Source organism: Mastomys coucha, unplaced genomic scaffold (genome assembly GCF_008632895.1).
Source record: "Mastomys coucha isolate ucsf_1 unplaced genomic scaffold, UCSF_Mcou_1 pScaffold15, whole genome shotgun sequence".
In the NCBI taxonomy this organism is placed as follows: domain Eukaryota; kingdom Metazoa; phylum Chordata; class Mammalia; order Rodentia; family Muridae; genus Mastomys; species Mastomys coucha.
In genome coordinates, this window is record NW_022196897.1 from 111,949,415 (window position 1) to 111,969,817 (window position 20,403).

Sequence of the window (20,403 nt, forward strand, 5' to 3'; positions counted from 1 at the left end):
GGAGGGGAAACTGGGAATGGAGAAATTTGCATGTAAATAAAGAAAATATCTAAAATAAAAAAAAAAGACATAGATTGGCAAAAAAAAATAATAAAATATGCAAACTTACAAAGATCTTGAAATCTCTATCTGAAAATATCAAGAAGTTGTCTCCAAAAGTAGCCCACAATAAACATGTAAACAAGTGGTTACTTATCCACATGTTTAGTAATTTCAGACTGCTTCTTAGAAATCATATCACTGGGTTAAAAAGAATCAAAAGGATCTCTAAATTTCAAAATATCCCCCAATATTCAAAATATCCTTACTTACACCACCATTTAGGCCAACGAAGTGTTTTTAGACTCCAACAATAATGTCCATAATTTTTAAGTAATGGTTCTAGCTATTTAGCAGGCATGACATGGATGTAAGACACACAAGAAAGCTGAGGCTGGAAGTCACCATGTCCACTACCAAAGAAGGCAGGATAAGGAACTAGGGATACAGGAGAGCTGAGGGCCCCATTACTGCATGGGTAGGTGATGGTGATAGGATTCAACAAGAGGGAGGTCAACATAGCATAGCGACTTTTTCAATTCCTTGTTTTCCTTCAGAGTCAAATCCTGCTCTATTTGACAAGGTATGAAGTTTCCTTCCATTAGGATACAAAGAAAAATTACCTTCTCTTAGAACTTCTTGGCAAAATGAATGACCTCCATGAATCAAGGTAAGAGATCCAGAGGAACATCTCAAAGTTCCCACCGGGCTTCCCTGTTCTCTACAGAAGAAATTGTCTGCTAGCTAGCCAATGCCAGCTTGAAATGGGCCAGAAAACAAAAAGGATGTCTGGATCCCCAAATACAAATTATTTATCCATACAGAAGAATCCAAAGGGGAAGTTGGCAGTTAAGGTGCCCGAGGAAATGTGCATTTCAGGAAATACTAAATCTCCAGAAACACATATATTGCCATTGATCCCACAGGGAACATAAGAGGAAGCGTAAGGCATTGGCATAACAAGATAAATCATGCTGTCTAGGACACAACCAGAGAATTTGGCCTCCGGAGCAGTTACAGAGCAAATCCACAGAACAGGGTCTCAAAGGGAACAGTCTCTACCCACGGATGGCAACAGATCCAAGTTCCATCAGATTGTTTCAAATGTGTGCAATAACTAGTTTATGGATGTCCATTATCTGTCAAGTATCATGGCATTGCTTAACAAGAAAATTATGATGGTTTGGGAAGGGGACATTAGTTTTTAATGATGTTGGTTATTTATTTACTTGGTATCATTAAGAGAAAGTATTCCCTTACCGTAGACTCTTCCATTAATGGAACATTTTTTAAAAGTCATGATGTTTTGGGTGAGAGTTCCTGTTTTGTCAGAGAAAATATATTCTATCTGTCCCAGCTCCTCATTGAGAGTGGTCGTCCGGGCTTCAGCAGGCATTGCTTTCGCAGCATAATACATCTTCCGGTCCCAGTTTATAAAATAACTATGTCCCAGACGGATTACTTCCACACTGTGATCCATTAACATGAGAAAGAAAGGAAAAAAGGAGAAAGAAAGAGGGAGAGAGAGAATCTATCAATATATGAACACACAAAGCTTTGCCAAAATCCTCAAGACTTTCAAAACCAAAAATATATAAGTGCCTTGTCCCTAAGTCCTAGTGATCTTCAGAAATGCCTCCACTGAAAATCTGCTCATAAACCTTGGTTCCCAGGCTATTTCCTTTCAGCATCATAAAGCGATATGACTGGCACATCAGGAAGCCTCGGGCAAGGGCCTGTGGTTCTCTATATTAAACAAACCCAATGGAGTGTTTTGTGTGGCATGTTCATTTGAAACTCCATCTGCATCACAGAGTAAATGATTCCTTACTGAAGATATTTGGCATATATCTAGTTGGAAGAAATGTGTCCTAAGACATTGATGTGGTTTTACTTTCAAAAGAAGTCAGCAATAAGTCTCTACTAAGCAGTAAACCAACCGTGATCAATCTTGGCTAAAAACAATTTCTCACTGTCCATCTACTAGGAAAAGAGCACAGTCTTTGTGCACTAACGGCTTATACATTCAAACTCCAGAAAGGGGAAGTTCATGGCCAAAGGTCTTAGTCGAAATGTCTGTCACCTAAAATGCCAAGTAGCGTGCCCCAAAGATTATGATAATGTGAGGTATCAGTTTTCGTAGACATTTTATTAAGAGATTTTCTTAGGCTTGTATTATATTGTTAACTGCTTGCAAAAAAAAAAAAAAAAACAACCTATATTTTGTAAAATTATGTGCAGTTTCAATGATAAGGATATGTTTTTTCCAGGGATCCCATTTCTGAAAGTACTTACATTGTAACATATTCAATTTTGCTTTATTTTTATATAGTTCCATGCCACAGCTGGACAGATTTGTTCCTGGACATTATGTATTTTTATTGATAGGTTAAGTTTTAAAATTATTGCTATCTAAAAGAAAGCTCTAAAATCGTGTGTGTGTGTGTGTGTGTGTGTGTGTGTGTGTGTGTGTGTGTGTGTGTGACTCACATAATCAGATACTCAGCTGAATTCTATCAGGGGTGTATATCATTTTGGATGCCTAGGTTTATAATCATTTGTATGCATTATTTTTTTCTAAGTAGGTTTGTTTTAGTTTGAATTAGTCCTATCTTTGTTCATTGAATTTTAATTCATGTCTTTGTATATATTAACAAGAGCATTTGAAAGAACATAAAATTGCACCAATAATAGCAGTGACCTACAGTTTATTTCTGATCTGTGTGGGGTTTCTTATCTCTACAGGCTAGATGGTGCATGAGAATTCGGAATGCTGTGCATCTAGTTCTGAAAGCTGGGTACAATACTTCCCTCTCAGAATCACATGAGGGCAGGTCATCTCTGAGTTTCTCCTAAAGTAAAAATCACACAATGACTACATAAAAACCATATGATAGAAAGACAAGCAGATCTTAATTCTGCATGTGTTCATATATTTAATGTGCATTTTACTTTTCTGCCCCTCTCCCTATATTCCTAACTAGCCACTCTGACTCAGGTTTTTGCAGAGTGGCTTACCGTTTCCTTATTCCTTTAACGGGGAAAGTGTTAGGACTCATAACAGTCCAGGTCCATCATCCAACCTGTCCTAAACAGGCAGAAGGTGTCAATGAGGTCCTGGCCCTCAAGTCTCTAACTTCACCAATTAGGAAACTATGGCTTGCAAGATTAAGTGACTAGCCCAAGTCATACACACACACACACACACACACACACACACACACACACACACTAGCCCCGAGCTATCCCAGCATCTGTTACAGGCAGTGCAAACCTGGCCTTCATGATGGTATTACATTAATAATCTCCTATATTCACTCCCTATAGTTTCAGTTACCCACACTTAACTGTATCCAAAACATATTTGATGGAAAATTCCAAAATTAAAGTTTTTACTTTAAGTTGTGTAATGCTCCCAAAGGATGAAATGTCACTCCATCCCATCCTGCTCTGTCTGGATCTACCACACCTGAGATGCGATGGACCTCTGGCTGATACATCCCTCAGCATACGCCCTCCACTCATCACACAGCAGCCGTCTTAGCTACCAGATCTATTAGTAGGGTAGTGTCCAGGTAATATTACCACAATGCCTAAGTCATCCACCACACTTTGTCCTATCCTTCTGACATTGTATCATTGGAGATCGAAGCAGGGGTACACACAGAACAATGTAATGCTTTGAAACAGGGACACCATGTTAATGTAACTTTTACTGTACTATGAAATTGTAATTTTTTACATTTGTTCACTTTATTGTTAATCTATTACTGTGCCTGACTTGTAAGTTAAACTTTATTATAGATATTTATGCATAAAACAGGAGAAATGGACATATAATGTTCAGCACAACCAGCACTCCTGAGCATTCCCTGAGATTCCTGGATGACATATTGCCCCTGAAAGGAAGGTCACTCTGCAAAAAATCACTCAAAGCTTTGAATTGTCAGCAAACCTGGTAGCTCCTTCTAAAGTCAAAGCAGTTTTTATAGCAGCTTTTTGATTCTCCCATGATGCAGTACAAGCCAATGGAAATCTGCAAAATGCATTTAAATTTCTGAGCCTTAAAATAACCTATAGAGAAGATAGATCTCCTTTTTGCTTGGGAAGAAAGGGCTTGGGGGAGTGGCTGTACTACGTGCAGCCTTTTTCACATACGCACACACAAAGCGACATACAAAGAGACATACACACACATAAAGACATACAGGTGCATGTTCACACATGAACACACACATGTACACACACATAATCCTTGGCTGGGTCTTTCTTAATGCATAAACACACTGACAGCATGGAAATATAAAAATAAGTGTCTCTGCTCACCTGGAACTTTTAACTGTTCAAAGCGAACCATGACTTTCACCATATGGCATTAGTTTACGTATTGTACCTTATCCAAAAGCCTAATAGGGGCTTTTGTGGGGGACCTTCAGCTCTCATCATAGACGCACCTGTTCCTGTTCCTATATCACAGTGTTTGAGCCCTTAGGACCAAACAGCTTGAAATTTCTTGAAATGTGTTTCCCCTCAAGTTGAGACCGAAATCAGTTATTCAGTGAGAGGAAAACCTCAGTTTTTTAACCTCACCGGTCCCAAATCACACAGCTTAGGGCCAGAGGAATAACAAGGTGCAAATGTCAGACAATGCAGATTTAGATCTTCATTCTGACCTAATTAGCTATGCAATCCTGAACGAATCAGCTCCCAGTTTCAGCAAGAGCTACTACAGAAGACTTGGGAGACACGTAAGATAAAGTGTGTCTAGTGCCTTATGAAAAACAATAAAAAAGAAAGGAAACAGAGCCATCCATGGAATGCTGCAAGACCTCCTAGTCAGGTCAGATTATAGAACAGCAGAGAGCAGTTTTGAAATCATAAAAAGCAATGCTGAAGAAACTACTTTTAAGCAATGAAGCGCTGTGTTGATATCAGATATAAGTGATTATGAACACATTGATCAAAGGTGGGTGCTATTTTTGAATAGAAAGGAATCCAGAAATCAATCACTTTAAATGTCCTCATCTTATTTTATAGAGCAGCACATATTTGACAAACACAAGCCAAAGAGAAGCCAAGGACTTTCTCGAAGACCAGGGGTATTATTACCAATGCAAGACCAAAACCTAGGCTTCTAATATTATAAATGTGGTTTTTGTTAGCAAGTATACACTAAAAGTAAAAGAAATGCTAGCATGAGGACCTAGCCATGATTTTTTTTAAATTAAAATATCTTTCAAATCATTAAATGAGAAAAGCCAGGGTAGTTCAAAGAAGATACAAAGAGTACATGTTCTTCACAAGAATATAAACTCAGTGTGTATATATGCAAATGACAAGCCACTGTGCGCATGGGCAGATGGTACATCCATGCAGTATTAGTTATTAGGACATTAACAGAAAGCAATAAAGTTGATCATAGCTTTTCTGGCAAAGAACAGCATTTGCTACAGGCTTTATAGAGGGATTCAAGCATAAGAGACTCTCAGTATTGAAGATGAGCCAGTATGATGAGCCAGTAGAATGCAGATTACACAGAGTCCAGGCTACCCACAGCTCCAGACCGCCCGGAGCAAGTTGTGGTGTTGTAGCCACATGCTCCTACTTCAAGTCAATTTCCCACAACTTGACATTTCAGTTTCCTTACCACCATCCAAAACAAGAGTGAATTTTGTTCATTAACTTTCTTTGTTTCACTGTGGCTTAGTTTTTGGAAGGAGAAAAGAGAAGTTAGTCATAATTAGAGCAGAGTCAGAGCCAGTGGCTTTGTATATTGTTAGTACTGATGGTGAGCATAAAGTCAGCCAAATCCGTCCTCCCTCCAGGATCTCGGGGACTGACTCAGTCTTGGTAGAACTGGGGTAGAGAATGCCTCAGGTAGACTTATCTGAACCTTATGGAACACACATACATGTGTGAAGAAAGGGGAAGAAGTAGAGACAGAAGAAAACATACATATGTCTCAAGAACAGAACACACAGAAAGAGCAAACATTCACTCACAGAGAGGGAAGGAGAACACACACACACACACACACACACACACACAGTTGAAGGTAGATACAGACAATGACAGAACATTTCAATATCACTCTGTGGAACTAAATCTAGAAACTGAAGACCAGGATAATGAGAATTATGAATCATAGTTACCTAACAATAGCCAAGTACTATCATCTACCTTACTTGGTGTCCTTTCTGTATTTATTTATGATGCTGCCAATAATAAGGGAGACTGCTACTTATTAAACTTTAGAGTATGTCAGACACTCATGGAATCCTCAGATAATCCTATAAGACAGGACTTATATTTTGCCCACTTTTTAAAGTGAAGAAGCTTAAAAAGTGGATAGTGAGGTGATTTCCCTAATGTTCCAGGGGTAATGAGTGGTAGGGCAGCACCTGCATTCAGGTACCTGAGAAAGACCAACGCTGGAAGGCCACATCTCAAAACATCCCGGGTGTTTTTCCTTACCTTTAAACCAACTCAGTTTTACTTATCAGATTCTCTGAGTTTATAGTGCAGTTTATATGTCCCAAAGAAACACATCCCTGAGAAACCAGACTAATGAAGAAGAAAATAAAATGCATTTGCTGTGATACGAAAATGTACAAGTTAAACAGCATTAAAGAGCTAAGTCGCTTCATTGCTAACAGATTTAGCAAATCATACACAGGGTGAGTGACGAAATGACTTCATCACAGTGTAAGCCTCATCTCACCTCACATATAATGAAATGGGCACAAGTGTGTTGAGAATGATGACATACGACCAGAATGTTAAGAATCCAGAGAACAAGGAGCTCTTCTTGCCTTCTCTCCAGAAGAGGGGAGTTCTGAGCTGGTCCCCAACATTACTCTCCCAGATTGAATTTCCTACTGCAAGAATAATTCCCAAGCATACCAGAAACCCAAAAATCTGAAATAACAATAAGAGTATAGAAATTTGGTTAAGGTTAACATTAATCCCAAATTAGTCAAATCAATACACTCTGCCTACGAGTCAGTTTCCCATAAGAAATTGTCACTTGAAATTCAAGTTATACAAACCCTTTCTTACTTACAACCAGGTATATGAGCAGAAGTTAGCATTTTATGGCCGAGGTGTGGCTAGATATCTGACATACACTTCTCACTTAATTCTCTCACTAACACTCTCTGAGGCAGATACAACTGTTATCCACAGATTAAAATCAAAATAAAAGGATAAGCACAGAAAAGGCCATGCTGTAGGCTGACCCCGTCACCCAGTTATCATCACACCCTTACTCTGACAAATCACATATCTTCAATGCTTGAAGTTAGAAGACTGTGAGACCTCCGTGCCCTGGAAATCCCAGTTACATCTGTAGTCCACCTACATTGTACTGTAATGGTTCACCCCAGGTGGCAGTTTGATGGACTTTAGAATCACGATGGAATCAAACCTCTGGGCGGGTCTGTAAGGGATTATCTTGACTGGATTAGCCCAAGTGGGAAGACCCACCTCCAGAGGGCAGCATTACTCCAGCAGGTGCTCCCAGAGTATTTAAAGGGGAAAGCCTCCTGAACACTGTCCATCTCTCTCAGCTTCCTTACTGTGGGTGCAATGTGATCAGCTATCTCCCGCTCCTGCAGCCACACCGTCACCACCAGGACTGACTACATCCCCAGAACTGTATGACAAGCCGAATTCTTCTTCCTTTAAATTGTCTTTGTTGGGTATTTGATAACAGCAGCAAGATAAACCACTTATACACTGACTGATGTTCCCTTTCACCATCTCATGCCTGTCAGAACTTCTTAGCTGTAGCTCTGTCTGCAAATCCTTACATAAGGACAGAGAAAACAAGGAGGACGAGCCAAAGCACCTCATGATGTAGATACTTTGTTTATTGAAATACTTGAAGTGAGTGGGAAGCAAGGTGAAAATGTATACCAGATTTGAACGGCACCATCACTACCAGAATTAGAAAAGCAAACATTTTGGAAGTACATCAGAGAGACAATGAAGTCATCACTGCTGAGTCCAAACCCACAGCTTCACAGATGAGGGATACAAAGGCAGTATCTTGAGGATGAATTTGTGGTGACTTGTTCTGCTTCTGTATCAGGAGCTCACACTAGCCACTCTGGAGGCAGAAAAGGACGCTTCAGAGTAGGAAAGTGTCCATTTTTTTCTCCAAGCAAGACTGTTCCTGATAGCTAGAACTATTTGCTCCTTCATCCTCATAAATAAAACAGGATAATATGAAGAGAAAGTTGAAAAAACTTACTGAAGGTTTATTAGAAAAACTAGGTATAAGAGAAAAATTGAACCACGTATCCTCCAGACACTGCCAATTTGTATTTATATCAGTGCCTTCTTCTTTTAATAGTTGGTACTACAAACTAATTGAATGGAATTACTTTAAACCACTAAAATTAATGATGTTTGGTGTTAAATGACCTACTTAAAAATTCTCAGAGGATCATGTTATTTACTACCACAAAAAAACAAGAGTGCTGCCAGTGACCTTATACTGTGATTGACAGATGATAGGTGACAGACAGATGATAGATAGATAGATAGATAGATAGATAGATACATACATACATACATACATACATACACACACACACATACACACATACATATATATATATATACATACATAGACAGAGAGACAGACAGACAAATTAGAGAGGCAGATAGACAGATAAACTATTCTCACCAAGAGCACTAGAGTACTAGTCAACCTGTCAGTGATCTGCTCATAGCTCTAGAGTACTTAACAACCTGTCAGTGACTTAGGCATAGCACTAGAATATGGATCAACCTGTTAGGGACTCACCCATAGTCCTAGAGTACTTGTCAACCTCTTAATGACTCATCCATAGCCCAGCAGTACTTATCTCCCTGTCAGAAACTTACCCACAGGACAAGGGTATTCATCAGTCTGTCAATGCTTGTCCTTTTAAACTTTGTCTTACCACTGTTCTGCATTAGTTTAGTGTCTGGACCTGTAAAAGAGTAACATTTCTGAAACAAAATCAATCTAATGGCAGGAATCAATATGTACCTCCCAATAATAACTCTTAATGTTATAAATTCCCCCAGTCAAAAGGCACAGACTAGTATACTTGCTTAAAAAGCAGGAAAAATCTATTTGCTACCTTCCAGAAACACACCTCACTACAAAAGGCAGAAACTACTTTAGCGTTAAAGAATGGAAAATGTATTCCAGTCAAAAGAAACCTATAAAACAAAGACCTGGCAGGGGACTCATTCCTGGAGAAGACAGAGTCAGCTAATGCTTATTAGGCAATAAATTAGATAAGATTATCTTCAACTCACAAATAATGAAACAGGCCTAAATAATCTAACTTTCCTGCCAATTCTCATTCTATGCCCAGAGAGAGAACTTGAATTTCAATATACCTAACTCTAAAGCCCTTGTTCTAAATTATTACTTATAAACTACATGAGACAATAAACCAATGCATACTCAGTACTGTACCTCATTCAGGATCCCAATAGGAATCACTGAATAAAGACAATTATAGAAAAATTCATGTAGGAATTCTATAATATATGAGGAGGAGCATATTGGAAGCAGAAGACTAATATAGCAAGGCAGGCTCAATAGCTATCAAACTGTTGCTCCACCTAAGCCAACATAATACAGGAGAGGAAGAGTTACTATTGGATCCTAAAGGCAGGAATGATAGGTTTACAGCCTTTACATCAAGAGTGATCTTATGTTGAAGGACCCAACCAATCTGAAACAACTACATAGAGATGTATATTTGGTGAATAAATACTTAGTATTTAATAATTTGTCTCCTTCTGATTTCTTTCATGACACATCAAGACAAAAATTAAGGAAATCCATGATATCATGGCTTTATATTCAACCACAGGTACCGTCCAGCAAAGCAAACTGAAGGCTGGAAAATGAGGAGATAAGACCTATGGGGCAAATGAATGACAGTGAGCATGGAGACTTTATGTGCACCAAGATGGCTCTGGGTCCTACAGACTTCTTGAGTGAGTATGTACCCTTCCCTCAGAAACAAGCCTTGATCTCATCTTGAGCACAAAGGAAAGCCACCAGAGAAGCATGGCCAGGTGTCTATATGGGTTAAACTTATGAACGATAGATTGGAAAAGCAAACCATGCCTCTGAACTCTATCTCCGTACCTACTGATCAATGTGTATAAGTAGCATCTAAAAATAAGAAGAAGGGTTAATAATTAATTTTAGATTCAGTCTTCACAAGGTCTAAGAACCAACTAGAATTTGTTTCTTGTCCAAATGTCTCAAGACCTGGGTACTCATGGTACCCATCTTTTCAGCATTGATGTGGACAAAAACAGCCCTGAATTCCTCTGCTTGCCAGTATTCTAGTTATGCTCTCTATTAACTAAAGCCCACACAGGTATTGTCTGCTTCACAAATGCCCATCTGACCAAGGTCCCCTAAAAGTGAACACCCAGGACATATCACAAAACAATGGAGAATTCCCTTTCTCCTCCCCAAAGTCAGAGAATAGTCCAGTTTTCCTAGCATGGCCCATAGAGCGGTCAGTGTGCTCTGAACTGTTGGTAGAAGAATAGAGAAGCGGGCATGGGGAAAATACCATTAAGCATCCTCCTCCACACCCATCATCATTGCACCTGAGCAGTGTATTTTACTGTACTCATGATTATCCTGTGTTACCACAGAGGGAAGAGCATAGACAATTTTATAGCTAGGATTAGAACCTGGAGCTAATAAAAAACCTGAACACATATCTACCTGATCCCTATTCTGGAAAGTTCTGTTCAACACACCTCCGTCAATTTATATAAGAGGATTTCCCCAGAGACAGTCTTATGAAGGAGACCTTGACCCCCTTGATGGCCCTCAGAAGTGGCTCTCAACAGCTATCCTAACACATATAATATGACTCATTGTCTTGAACTAATCATTCAGAACAATATTATACAAATGCAATGCTCTTGGATGACAGCCCATTCCAGGGATGAGGCGTCTCCGTGTCAGTGATAACATGGATTGAACAAGAGAGTGTTTCCCAAAAGACCTTTCAGATGGAGAGAGCATTTTGAGATCCCCATGTTCTTTAACAGAAAGTGAAGGAAGTGTATGAGTAAGCTCACCTTTTTACTTCTCTACAAGAAAGATGAAACCACGACATAAATGACCATAGACTTATCTACCTTGCCGATGAAAAAAGCACCTAGCTATTACGAATAAAGCTGCTATGAACATAATAGAGCAAATGTCTTTGTGGGACAGTGGAGCATCTTTTGGATATATGCCCAGGAGTATAGCTAGGTCTTGAGGTAGAACTAGTCTCTGTTTTCTGAGAAACCGCCAAATTGATTTCCAAACTGATTGTACAAGTTTGCACTCCTGTCAGCAATGAAGTGTTCCCCCTGCTCCACATCCTTGTCAGCATGTGCTGTCTCTTGAGTTTTTATCTTAGCCATTCTTATGGGCATGAGATGGAACTTCAGAGTTGTTTTGATTTGCATTTCCCTGATGACTTTGAACACTTCTTTAAGTGCCTCTCAGCCATTTGAGATTCCCTGTGGAGAATTCTCTGTTTAGTTCTGTGCCCATTTTTTAATTGGATTGCTTGGGTTGCTGGTGTCGAGCTTCTTGAGAACTCTTTAAATTTTGGATATTAGCCCTCTGTCAGATGTAGGGTTGGTAAAGTTTTTTTCCAGCCCACAGGCTGTCATTTTGTCCTATTGACAGTGTCCTTTGCCAGGCCTCCCTGCACATATGGAGCAGATGTGCAGCTTGGTCTTCGTGGGGGTCTGAACAACTGGAGCAGGGGCTGTTCCAAAAGCTGTTGTCTGTACGTAGGATATGTTCTACTAGCTGAGCTGCTTTATCTAGCCGCAGTGAGAGAGGATGTGCCTAGCCTCAAAGAGACTTGATGTGCCAGGGTAGGGCAATACCCAGGAGGGCCTCACCTGCTCAGAGGAGAAGGGGAGAAGGGCTGGGGGGAAGGATTGTGGAAAGGGATGACTGGGAAAGGGGGAAGTGAGAAGGATGTAAAGTGAATTAAGTAAAAATAAATAAATGAATACATAAAAATTATAAAAAGAAAAAAGCATCTGATAAAAGAATCATGGTTTACTAGGTTCAACCTCAGGCAAAAGCCTGACTTTGCTTCATTTCTAGAGATTGGCTGGATCTTTACACATGCCAATCCCTTGAGAGCAAAAGCAGTGCTCAGACCCACAGCTGAGGGTGTTTAACAGCAACTAGGAGGACTTTTTCTAGTTTTGGAACACATTGAGTCTTTAATGAGCATTTTTGTTGTTGATGTTGTTGTTGATGATGATAATGCTGTTATTGTTGTTAAGGAAAGCCACTTAAGAAAAACAATTTAATTTCAATTACGCATATAATCAGCAGACACAAAACATATCTTAATTTGGTATCGCAATAAACAGAACTTATTTTTTAATCAAAGGCTAGAAAATGAAGTTGTGAGTAGAATTTGAGTGAGTGGCTTTGTCAACTTGTGCTATTGTTACTGAGAAAGAAAATGCTACCCCAGACTCACCCAAATAAAGACAAAATGGCAGGTGACAAAAAGCACCCCAACCTACCACAAGGACACTACTTAACTATGTTCATAGCAGCTTTATTCATAATAGCCAAAAATGGAAACAACCTAGGTATCTCTCAACCAAGGAATAGACAAAGAAAATATGGTTCATTTATACAATGGAATATTATTTAGATGGTTTTTTTTAAATGCCATCTTGATATTTGCGGACAAATGGATGGAACTAGAACTTGTCCTGAGTGAGGTAACCCAGACCCAGACCCAGAGAAACAAACAGATATATACTCCGTTATAAATCGACATTAGCTGTTAAATAAAGAAAAACCACACTATACTACATAGACTCCAGGGAGGCTAAACAACAAGGAGGGCTCTAGGGGAGATGTGTGGATCTTCCTGGGACAAGAAAATAGAATAGATTTTGTGGGTAGACTGGGAGCAAGTAGGGTTGGGAGCAGGAGGGATCAGATGGGGAAAGATGACTAAAATTGGGGAGCATTAGGGGTGTAATTGGAAGCCTAGTATAGTGGAAACTTCCTGAAACCTATGAGGATGACCCTAGCAAGGACACTTAGTAATGGAGGATAGGAGCCTGAACCCATCATTTTCTGTAACTAGGAAAGACTTCCAGTGGTAGAATTGGGACACCAATCCAGCCACAAAATCTTTGCTTTACAACCTGTCCTGCTAGCAAGATGTACCGGTGCAATGGTGACTCAGAGATTGTGGGCGTGGCCAACCAGTGACTGGTCTGACTTGAGGGCCATGCCACGAGAGAGAGACCCCATTCCAGACACTTTCTGGATGGCCAGGAAGCTGGATAGAACTAAATACAACTGGCAAAGAAAAAAATTAAATGATTCCTAATAATATTCTGCTATACTTTCAGATCAGTGCCTAACGCAATAGACATAGAGACTTCCTCTGGCAGCTGATCAGAGAAGATGCAGAGAGCCACAGTCAAACATTAGTAGAGCTTGGGAAATCCCCCCAGAAGAGGGGAAGGAAGGATTGTTGGAGCCAGAGGGGTCGAGGACACCAGGAGAACACAGCCTACAAAATCAACTAGACAGGGCTCACAGAGACTGGAGCAGCAATCACAGAGCCTGCATGGGCCAGCACTACATCCTCTGGATATATGTTACAGCTGTTTAGCTTGAGGTTTTGTGGGACTGCTATTGGTAGGAGCAGGGATATTTCTGACTCTTGTCTGTTCTGGGACCCTTTTCTTCCCACCGAGTTGCCTTGTCCAGCCTTGATGTGAGGATTTGTGTCTAGTATTACTGTATCTTAATATGCTGTGTTCAGTTGATATCCATGGGAGGCTTGCTCTTTTCTTAAGGGAAACTGAGAATAATGGATCTGGGGAGGGAGAAGGGAGGTGGGGGAAAACTGGGAGGAGTAGAGAGAGGAAAGGCTGTGGTCCAGATGTATTGTATAAGAGAAGAATAAACAAGAAAAAAGAAAAAAGGAGGGGAAGGAAGAGTGGGAGAATCTCCCTTCTACCTGCCTCTCTCCCACCTTCCTTCCCTCCCTCTCTCCCTTTCTCCCTCCCTCCATTCCTCCTCGCCCTACTAAGTCCAACCTTCAGACCCATCTGTCCTGATGACAAACAGAAATGATTGCTCTCCAAGAAGGCTTTTCCTCAAATGAGCCTTTTGACCTTTGATAAGCAACATTGGCTGCAGTGAAAGGAAGGGCTTTCTTTCACACTGATCTTTGATTTTAAGGGCACATTGATTGTATAGACTGGCAGATGAGACTTATTTGATGGGGTGAAAGAGAAAGAAACGGAACAGTAGGTTGCAGAGACCATCGATCGGCTACTTCAGCATCCTTAAGAACGGAACCTCATGGATTATACTCAGAGTACTGCTGTCTCCTCTGAGAGTACCACACCCTGGGATCAACTCAGGAGCCAATATTCAGCACTCAATAGAAACTCTGTGCACGCTGATATCCATAGAAAACTAGGAACCTTGCAGGAAGGGACGGCATAGAGATGGCCCAGGTCTATACACTGTACCTGCAAAAAGAACCAATCCAAAGCACCAGCTGGTGTTCCTCAGGACACAGCCTCTGAGGATGATCTTCTGGTTGCTCAGGGTGTGCTTGCTGTCCTTCCAAGAGAGGACCCCAGAGAATCTGTCTAACTTGTTGTTAGGCGCCTCACACCTGACGATCCCTGGAAAATAAGAAACCTTATCAGGCCCACTGCAAGCTCACTTCAGAAGCCCACCGTGCTCTTTACCACCCTGCTGTCGATACACAAGGCATGGCCCTTCGCTTTCAGAAAGCATGCTGATACACGTGCAAGACTATGCTGGGAGAAAAATAAGCTGCAACATGCGAAAACAGAAACAAATGAACAAACAAAAAAACATGAAACCCATCAAATATTTTGAAGCAAGATTGTCTATACTGACCAAATAAGAACAGAGCCTACAAGATGCATGAGACATTTTTTCCCTTAAAAATCTTTTAAAGTACTCATCTTTACTCTTAGGATATACCAAAATGACTTTTTACAAGTATAAACTGATAGATATGCACTTTTTTTTTTCACTATTCTGTGTACTGCCAAAAGGGTGCTGCGAGACCTCTAGCAGGAGGCCCGATGATTAGCATTTATGATGCAAAAACAGAACTTTGAATAGGCCCGTGTTCCTGGACGCCATTCCCACATGTGGATTTCTGGTTGCAGCAAGATGACGAGCAAATCCTAGAGATCCTTTCCACTTCTCCTCTGGCAGAGCACCCCCCCCCATTTTGTTGAACATATTAGATCTACCTTGATATTTTAAAAAAATTTCCTTCTCCAGAGAATATACTGTTTCCTGGAAATAAAGCTCTCCTCTACAATAAATAAATAAATAAATAAATAAAGATGGCTTATGGGAAAAGCTCTCCTCCTCAGGGAGCTAACGGCAGATCAGAGTTTACTGAAGAATTCATCTTCGCCTGATAAAGATGGTTGCTGGTTTGGAATCTACACCTGCACACTTTCTTTCTTCCTTACTGTCTTTCAAAATAAAATTTTATTTTGGCAAAGGCAAAAAAAAAAATGCCAGAGTTTTGGTTTTATGACAAAAGTTAAATAGTTTCCTGTGTTTATAGTAAGGAGTTTGGGTCCTAGCATACCATACCCCAAGGAAACCTGGCTTTCATTTGCTCCCTAAATTGAGAGGGCCCCATGCCTCTTATGTTGAGTTGATTCAGAAGCCTGTGGACTCTCAAAGGTACCACATAGCTTGTCAACCTAGCCAGAAAAATATTCCTTTTGGGGGTGGGTGGTCATTGTTGTTGTTGTTGTTGTGTTTGCTTGTTTTCATAATTCCAAGAAAGGGAATGCTCATTGCAAATCAATGAATTGACTCATTCCATTATTTCAAACAGAACATGCACATTTAGGGTTGGGTTGTTTGAATAGAAATGGGAAACAAATGATTTTCATGGACCCTTTGTAAGATGTAACTATTCGATTCATATACATTTGCAACAAATGGGCTACAGTTTTAGAAACAATGACTCTAAAGATACAGAAGAATGGAATGCTGGGAAAGAACAGGGGGAAGAAGGAAAAGAGACATAGAAAGAGGAAAAGGAAAGGACGGAGTGGAAATGTTCGGCTCAGGTCAGAATCAGAGGTGAGAGTAGCTGGCATTGTGTGAGTTTGCTGTCTCACAATCCACAGAAGTGCATTTTAAAACCAGAAGCCATAATGGTTTGAAAAATAAAAAGGGGAATGGTCAATCTTTAGCATTGGTTGAGGAGACCAGAGAGGCCAAGGTGCCATCTAGGTCAGCTTTTCATTGCTGTACTGAAAATGTGACAGACAGTATCAAATAAAGAAATAAGTCAAAAGTGGTTTGGGCTCATAGCTCTGGAGATTCCTGTTCATAATCAATTGGTCCAGATACTTGGAGTCTGTGGTGGCACATTATGGAAGGAGTGTGTGGAAAGCGATTTGCCCCTCCTACAATTCCCTTCAAGGACACACATGGCTAATGACCTCACACTAGGCCACACAGCCTAAAGTTCCCCCACTCACAATAACACTGATCTGGGCACTGTGCCTTCACCTGTGACTTAAGAACTAAAGCATTGCAGCTGGGGCCCTGCCCTTGCTCCAAGCCGCCTTCTGATTCTGAAGGGACTTCCTGTAACGCCTGTCCTTACTAGAATACTGCTCTCCTTTTGGAGCTCATAGATGCAGATGCAGCTATAATTCAAGCAGCCTGGGCCACTCCCAACCAGTCAGACTCTTCCTATTTCAAAAACACAAAAACGAAACCTTCTCTAACCCCCATTACCATTTCCTAACTAGCAAAAAGTTGGCCTAAAGTGACTGTATTTGGTCATTCTCTGGGCCTTCCCAGACAACCAGTACCAAACGAAAGCCTGCTAGCCAGGATTTCAAAGAGACAAACAACCTGCACAAGGTTGCTTCTTAGACCAAGTAGCTGAATTGTGGTTAGCTCTCGTTATAGCTTATTTGTTTATTTAAAAGTAAATTAAAACTGATTTGAACTGGCTCAAGTCATTTGGAAAACTAGGTTGTGGCCCCAGGGGCTTTTTCTAAATTCTCGGATTTTGCGATCATCTTTTCCTTGACCATTAATTTTTATTTCCGAGTTTCACATAACCTTGAATTGAGGAGGTCTCACCAGCAAAACCTGCACAAATAACAGGCTGACAGAAGCCCTTGAAGTTTATTCTGGTTTCTTCACCCAAGACTCAATTTCCCAAACTTTAAATTTGGCCACTGTTCAAAAAAAAAAAATGTAGTTTGAACAAAAAACAACATGATACATGTCCTTGCCAATACCAATATAAAAAGCAGGTCTGTTTGATCATTTTCATTGTTGTAAGCAAAGGCTGACAAGGAGGTAAATTCAACCTTGAACATTTTGGCTCACTATGTCCAGCAAGACTTGCTCACATCTGGCTTCACACTGAGGGTGCCTTTCTGTACAGGGACTATAGGGCCAAGTTTCACATGAGCTTCTGGAGGGCAAATCCCAGCACAGCTCTCTAAGAGTGTCGCCCCACTGCTCCAAGTTCTAAACACAGGGTCCCATCAGAACAAAACACTGGGAACAAAGCCAAGCTATTTTTTACCTGACAAAAAAGGAAATGATGTTCCTCATTTCTTAGTTCTATTGGCATAAAATATGAAAGTTCCCATTTCTCTTCCTTGCTTTCCAAAGGGGTGACCAGCTTTATTTGTGTGAAACGCTATGCTCATCTCTATGCATTCCCACAACTTACCATACTGTCTACAGAATAAAATCTAAAAGTATTTATTGGAGATATAGTTTAAAAAAATGGTTTCAAGAAAGGAATTGTGGGGGCTGGACAGAAAAGTCAGTAGCTAAGAGCACTTGCTGCTGTCGCAGAGAACCCATATTCAGTTTCCTTCACCCTCACAGCAGCTTTAACTCTAGTTTCAGGGGATCTGATGCCTTCCGCATCTAAGAGCACCAGGTACGTGCATGGTATATACATTACATACATGCAAATAAAATACTCAAACACATAATTTTCTTTCAAAGGGAAAGAGGTTAAGAGATGGCATAGGTATTACAGCAAACCTATGATAAAATAAAAAGTAGGTATATTTTGTCAGGAATCATGAAAATAGGATTTGAATTCCAAATATCTGAGTATTACCCAACTGTAACAGAAGCCAGGTAGGATAATGAAAACAGGCAGTGACCTTAAGGCTCATCAGAAACAAGCAAAAATATTTTCCACCACCAAAGCCTAAGAGCCAGAGAGGCTGTCCTGGGACCCTGCTTTCTTCTTTCTAATTCCATCCAAGGAAGAGATGAGAAATGGCTGTAAAGTGTGAGAAAGCCATTTTGGGGGAAACAGGATTATTTCCCACATAGTCATCTTAGTGGGAAATGATAAAATGGGCTTGGGTGGTTGCCTCAATCATAAAGTGTAAACATAATCACAAAATGAGGTAGTTAATCCCATTTCCCCCTCTAAAGAGAAAAGGCGTGAAAACCCTTCCTAGTTCATCCATTGACACAGGAAGACTTATACTGAGCAAAAGCTACAAGCTCAATATTTTGAACTTTCCTTGGCATTTTAAATTCCAAATTCAGCCTGCTGGATTATTCCTTAATTACCAATTTGATAAGTCTCTCAAACTATGTACTCAAAGAGGAAATATGGAGTTTACCAATAAAAATTGTTAGTACACAATATCCCATGGTTTTCCAAAACTAATCAGCTTTACCTTTTCTGAATATTATTAGTGATATTTCTTGATTGTCCACTGCAACTCTTCCACAGGACGGGCTGTACACTGGATAGAGTGCCATTATTGCTGGTCAAGAGTTTCCCTAGTCAAGAACTTCTCAAAGTTTAGGTGATTACCCAACTACTGCTGGGCTGAAAAGTGAAATAACCTTTTCCCTTAAAAAGATGTCTCTAAAGCCAAAGGATTCTATTTGAGTCCTTGGATGCCAAGCCCTGTACAACCTTCTCAACACTGAGTCATGAGCCATACAACATTAACACCACACGGCCATATTAGTACCACCAGTCCAAAGGATATTGTTCTTCATGTCTTTTAATGAGATCTATGGTCCTATGTATCAGCTGTGTTGTGTCAGACTGGACTTCTGTCCATTTGACTGGAAGAGTTTTCAGGTAAGTTTCGTAAAGTCACAAAGTGCTAACCAAGTTCATTTATTTATTTACTTAGTTATTTACTTATTTATGTGTTTTAACCAAGAGGAGATGTCATTTTTCTTTGTTTGAATTACACACATGCTGTGCTTTACGGAAAAGACCACAAAATACACAAAGATTCCAAACTAAAGAGTCAACCCTTCTCTGGTTCAGAACTGGTATTAACAGTCACACAAAATATGTAAACGTGTCACTAGTTGCAAAACACAGACCACAGTTCAGTCAGTAACAATATACAAAAGATTCTTGAACACATTCAAGCACATGCATATTAGGGAATTTCCCCAAGGTATAAAAATGTCTGGTTTACAAATATGTAATTAACAAATATTTCCATGTATTTGTTTATAAATGTTGTTTGATTCCCATAAGACACCATCAAAAGCCTAGTCAAACTAAAATTTTTTATATATTATAATATTATTAGATCAAATTGCATATTTTCCTTATAAAGTTTGACAGACTACATATTATTTTAGATATTTGAAATGGATAAGATATTTATTTGTATGGGAACTCTTCAAATAAACAGAAAACCTACCAAAGCCTACCAAAACCTGCTCCTAGTGTATGTTTAGACAGTACCTCAAAATTCTTAATCCTGATGAAATTCTAAGGCACTGAGAACTTTGATACTTTTGAAATAAATGTAGAGATAGCCTTGATTTCTCATAATCAGCTTACCTTACTTTTCAACATTTCTATTCCCCTCATAAGCTAAGCTTATTCTCTAATGCTATTCCAGCTTGTGGTTTAGAGCCTGTGGTTTTGTGTCCTTTCATAGAACAGGATTTTCCATCAGCACTCTCTTTGCATTCTGACTCCTCTACTTAACAGTCACATGACATAGGGACTATTCTATCTACCTGAGTCTCAGGTTCCCTATGTACAAATTGGAGTTAGCAATAATACTTCTTTCAGGGGCTGGAAAGATGAAGTTGGGGAGATGGTCGCTCAAAAGTTAAAGCATTTGTTGCACAAGAATGTGGATCTAAATTAGGATGTCTGACATCCAAGTAAAAAAATCAGGCATGGAAAACTTGGAAACAACCCAGATGTCCCTCAACAGAGGAGTGGATACAGAAATTGTGGTACATCTACACAA

The 20,403-nt window shown here is 39.9% G+C and overlaps 1 protein-coding gene across 4 annotated transcripts in view; it reads right to left on the reverse strand.

The window, feature by feature from the left end:
• Atp8b4 (ATPase phospholipid transporting 8B4 (putative)) overlaps positions 1-20,403 on the reverse strand; it is a 167,096-nt gene that overhangs the window by 65,788 nt on the left and 80,905 nt on the right. For 3 of the 4 annotated variants that reach the window (XM_031371776.1, XM_031371778.1, XM_031371775.1), the window contains exons 10-13: positions 14,617-14,775; positions 8,932-9,020; positions 6,761-6,957; positions 1,300-1,508 (exon numbers count right to left, since the gene is read on the reverse strand). In XM_031371776.1, coding sequence (XP_031227636.1) covers positions 1,300-1,508; positions 6,761-6,957; positions 8,932-9,020; positions 14,617-14,775 — 654 coding nt within the window. The remainder of the gene's footprint in view (positions 1-1,299; positions 1,509-6,760; positions 6,958-8,931; positions 9,021-14,616; positions 14,776-20,403) is intronic. The other variant, XM_031371777.1, reaches the window with a different exon arrangement.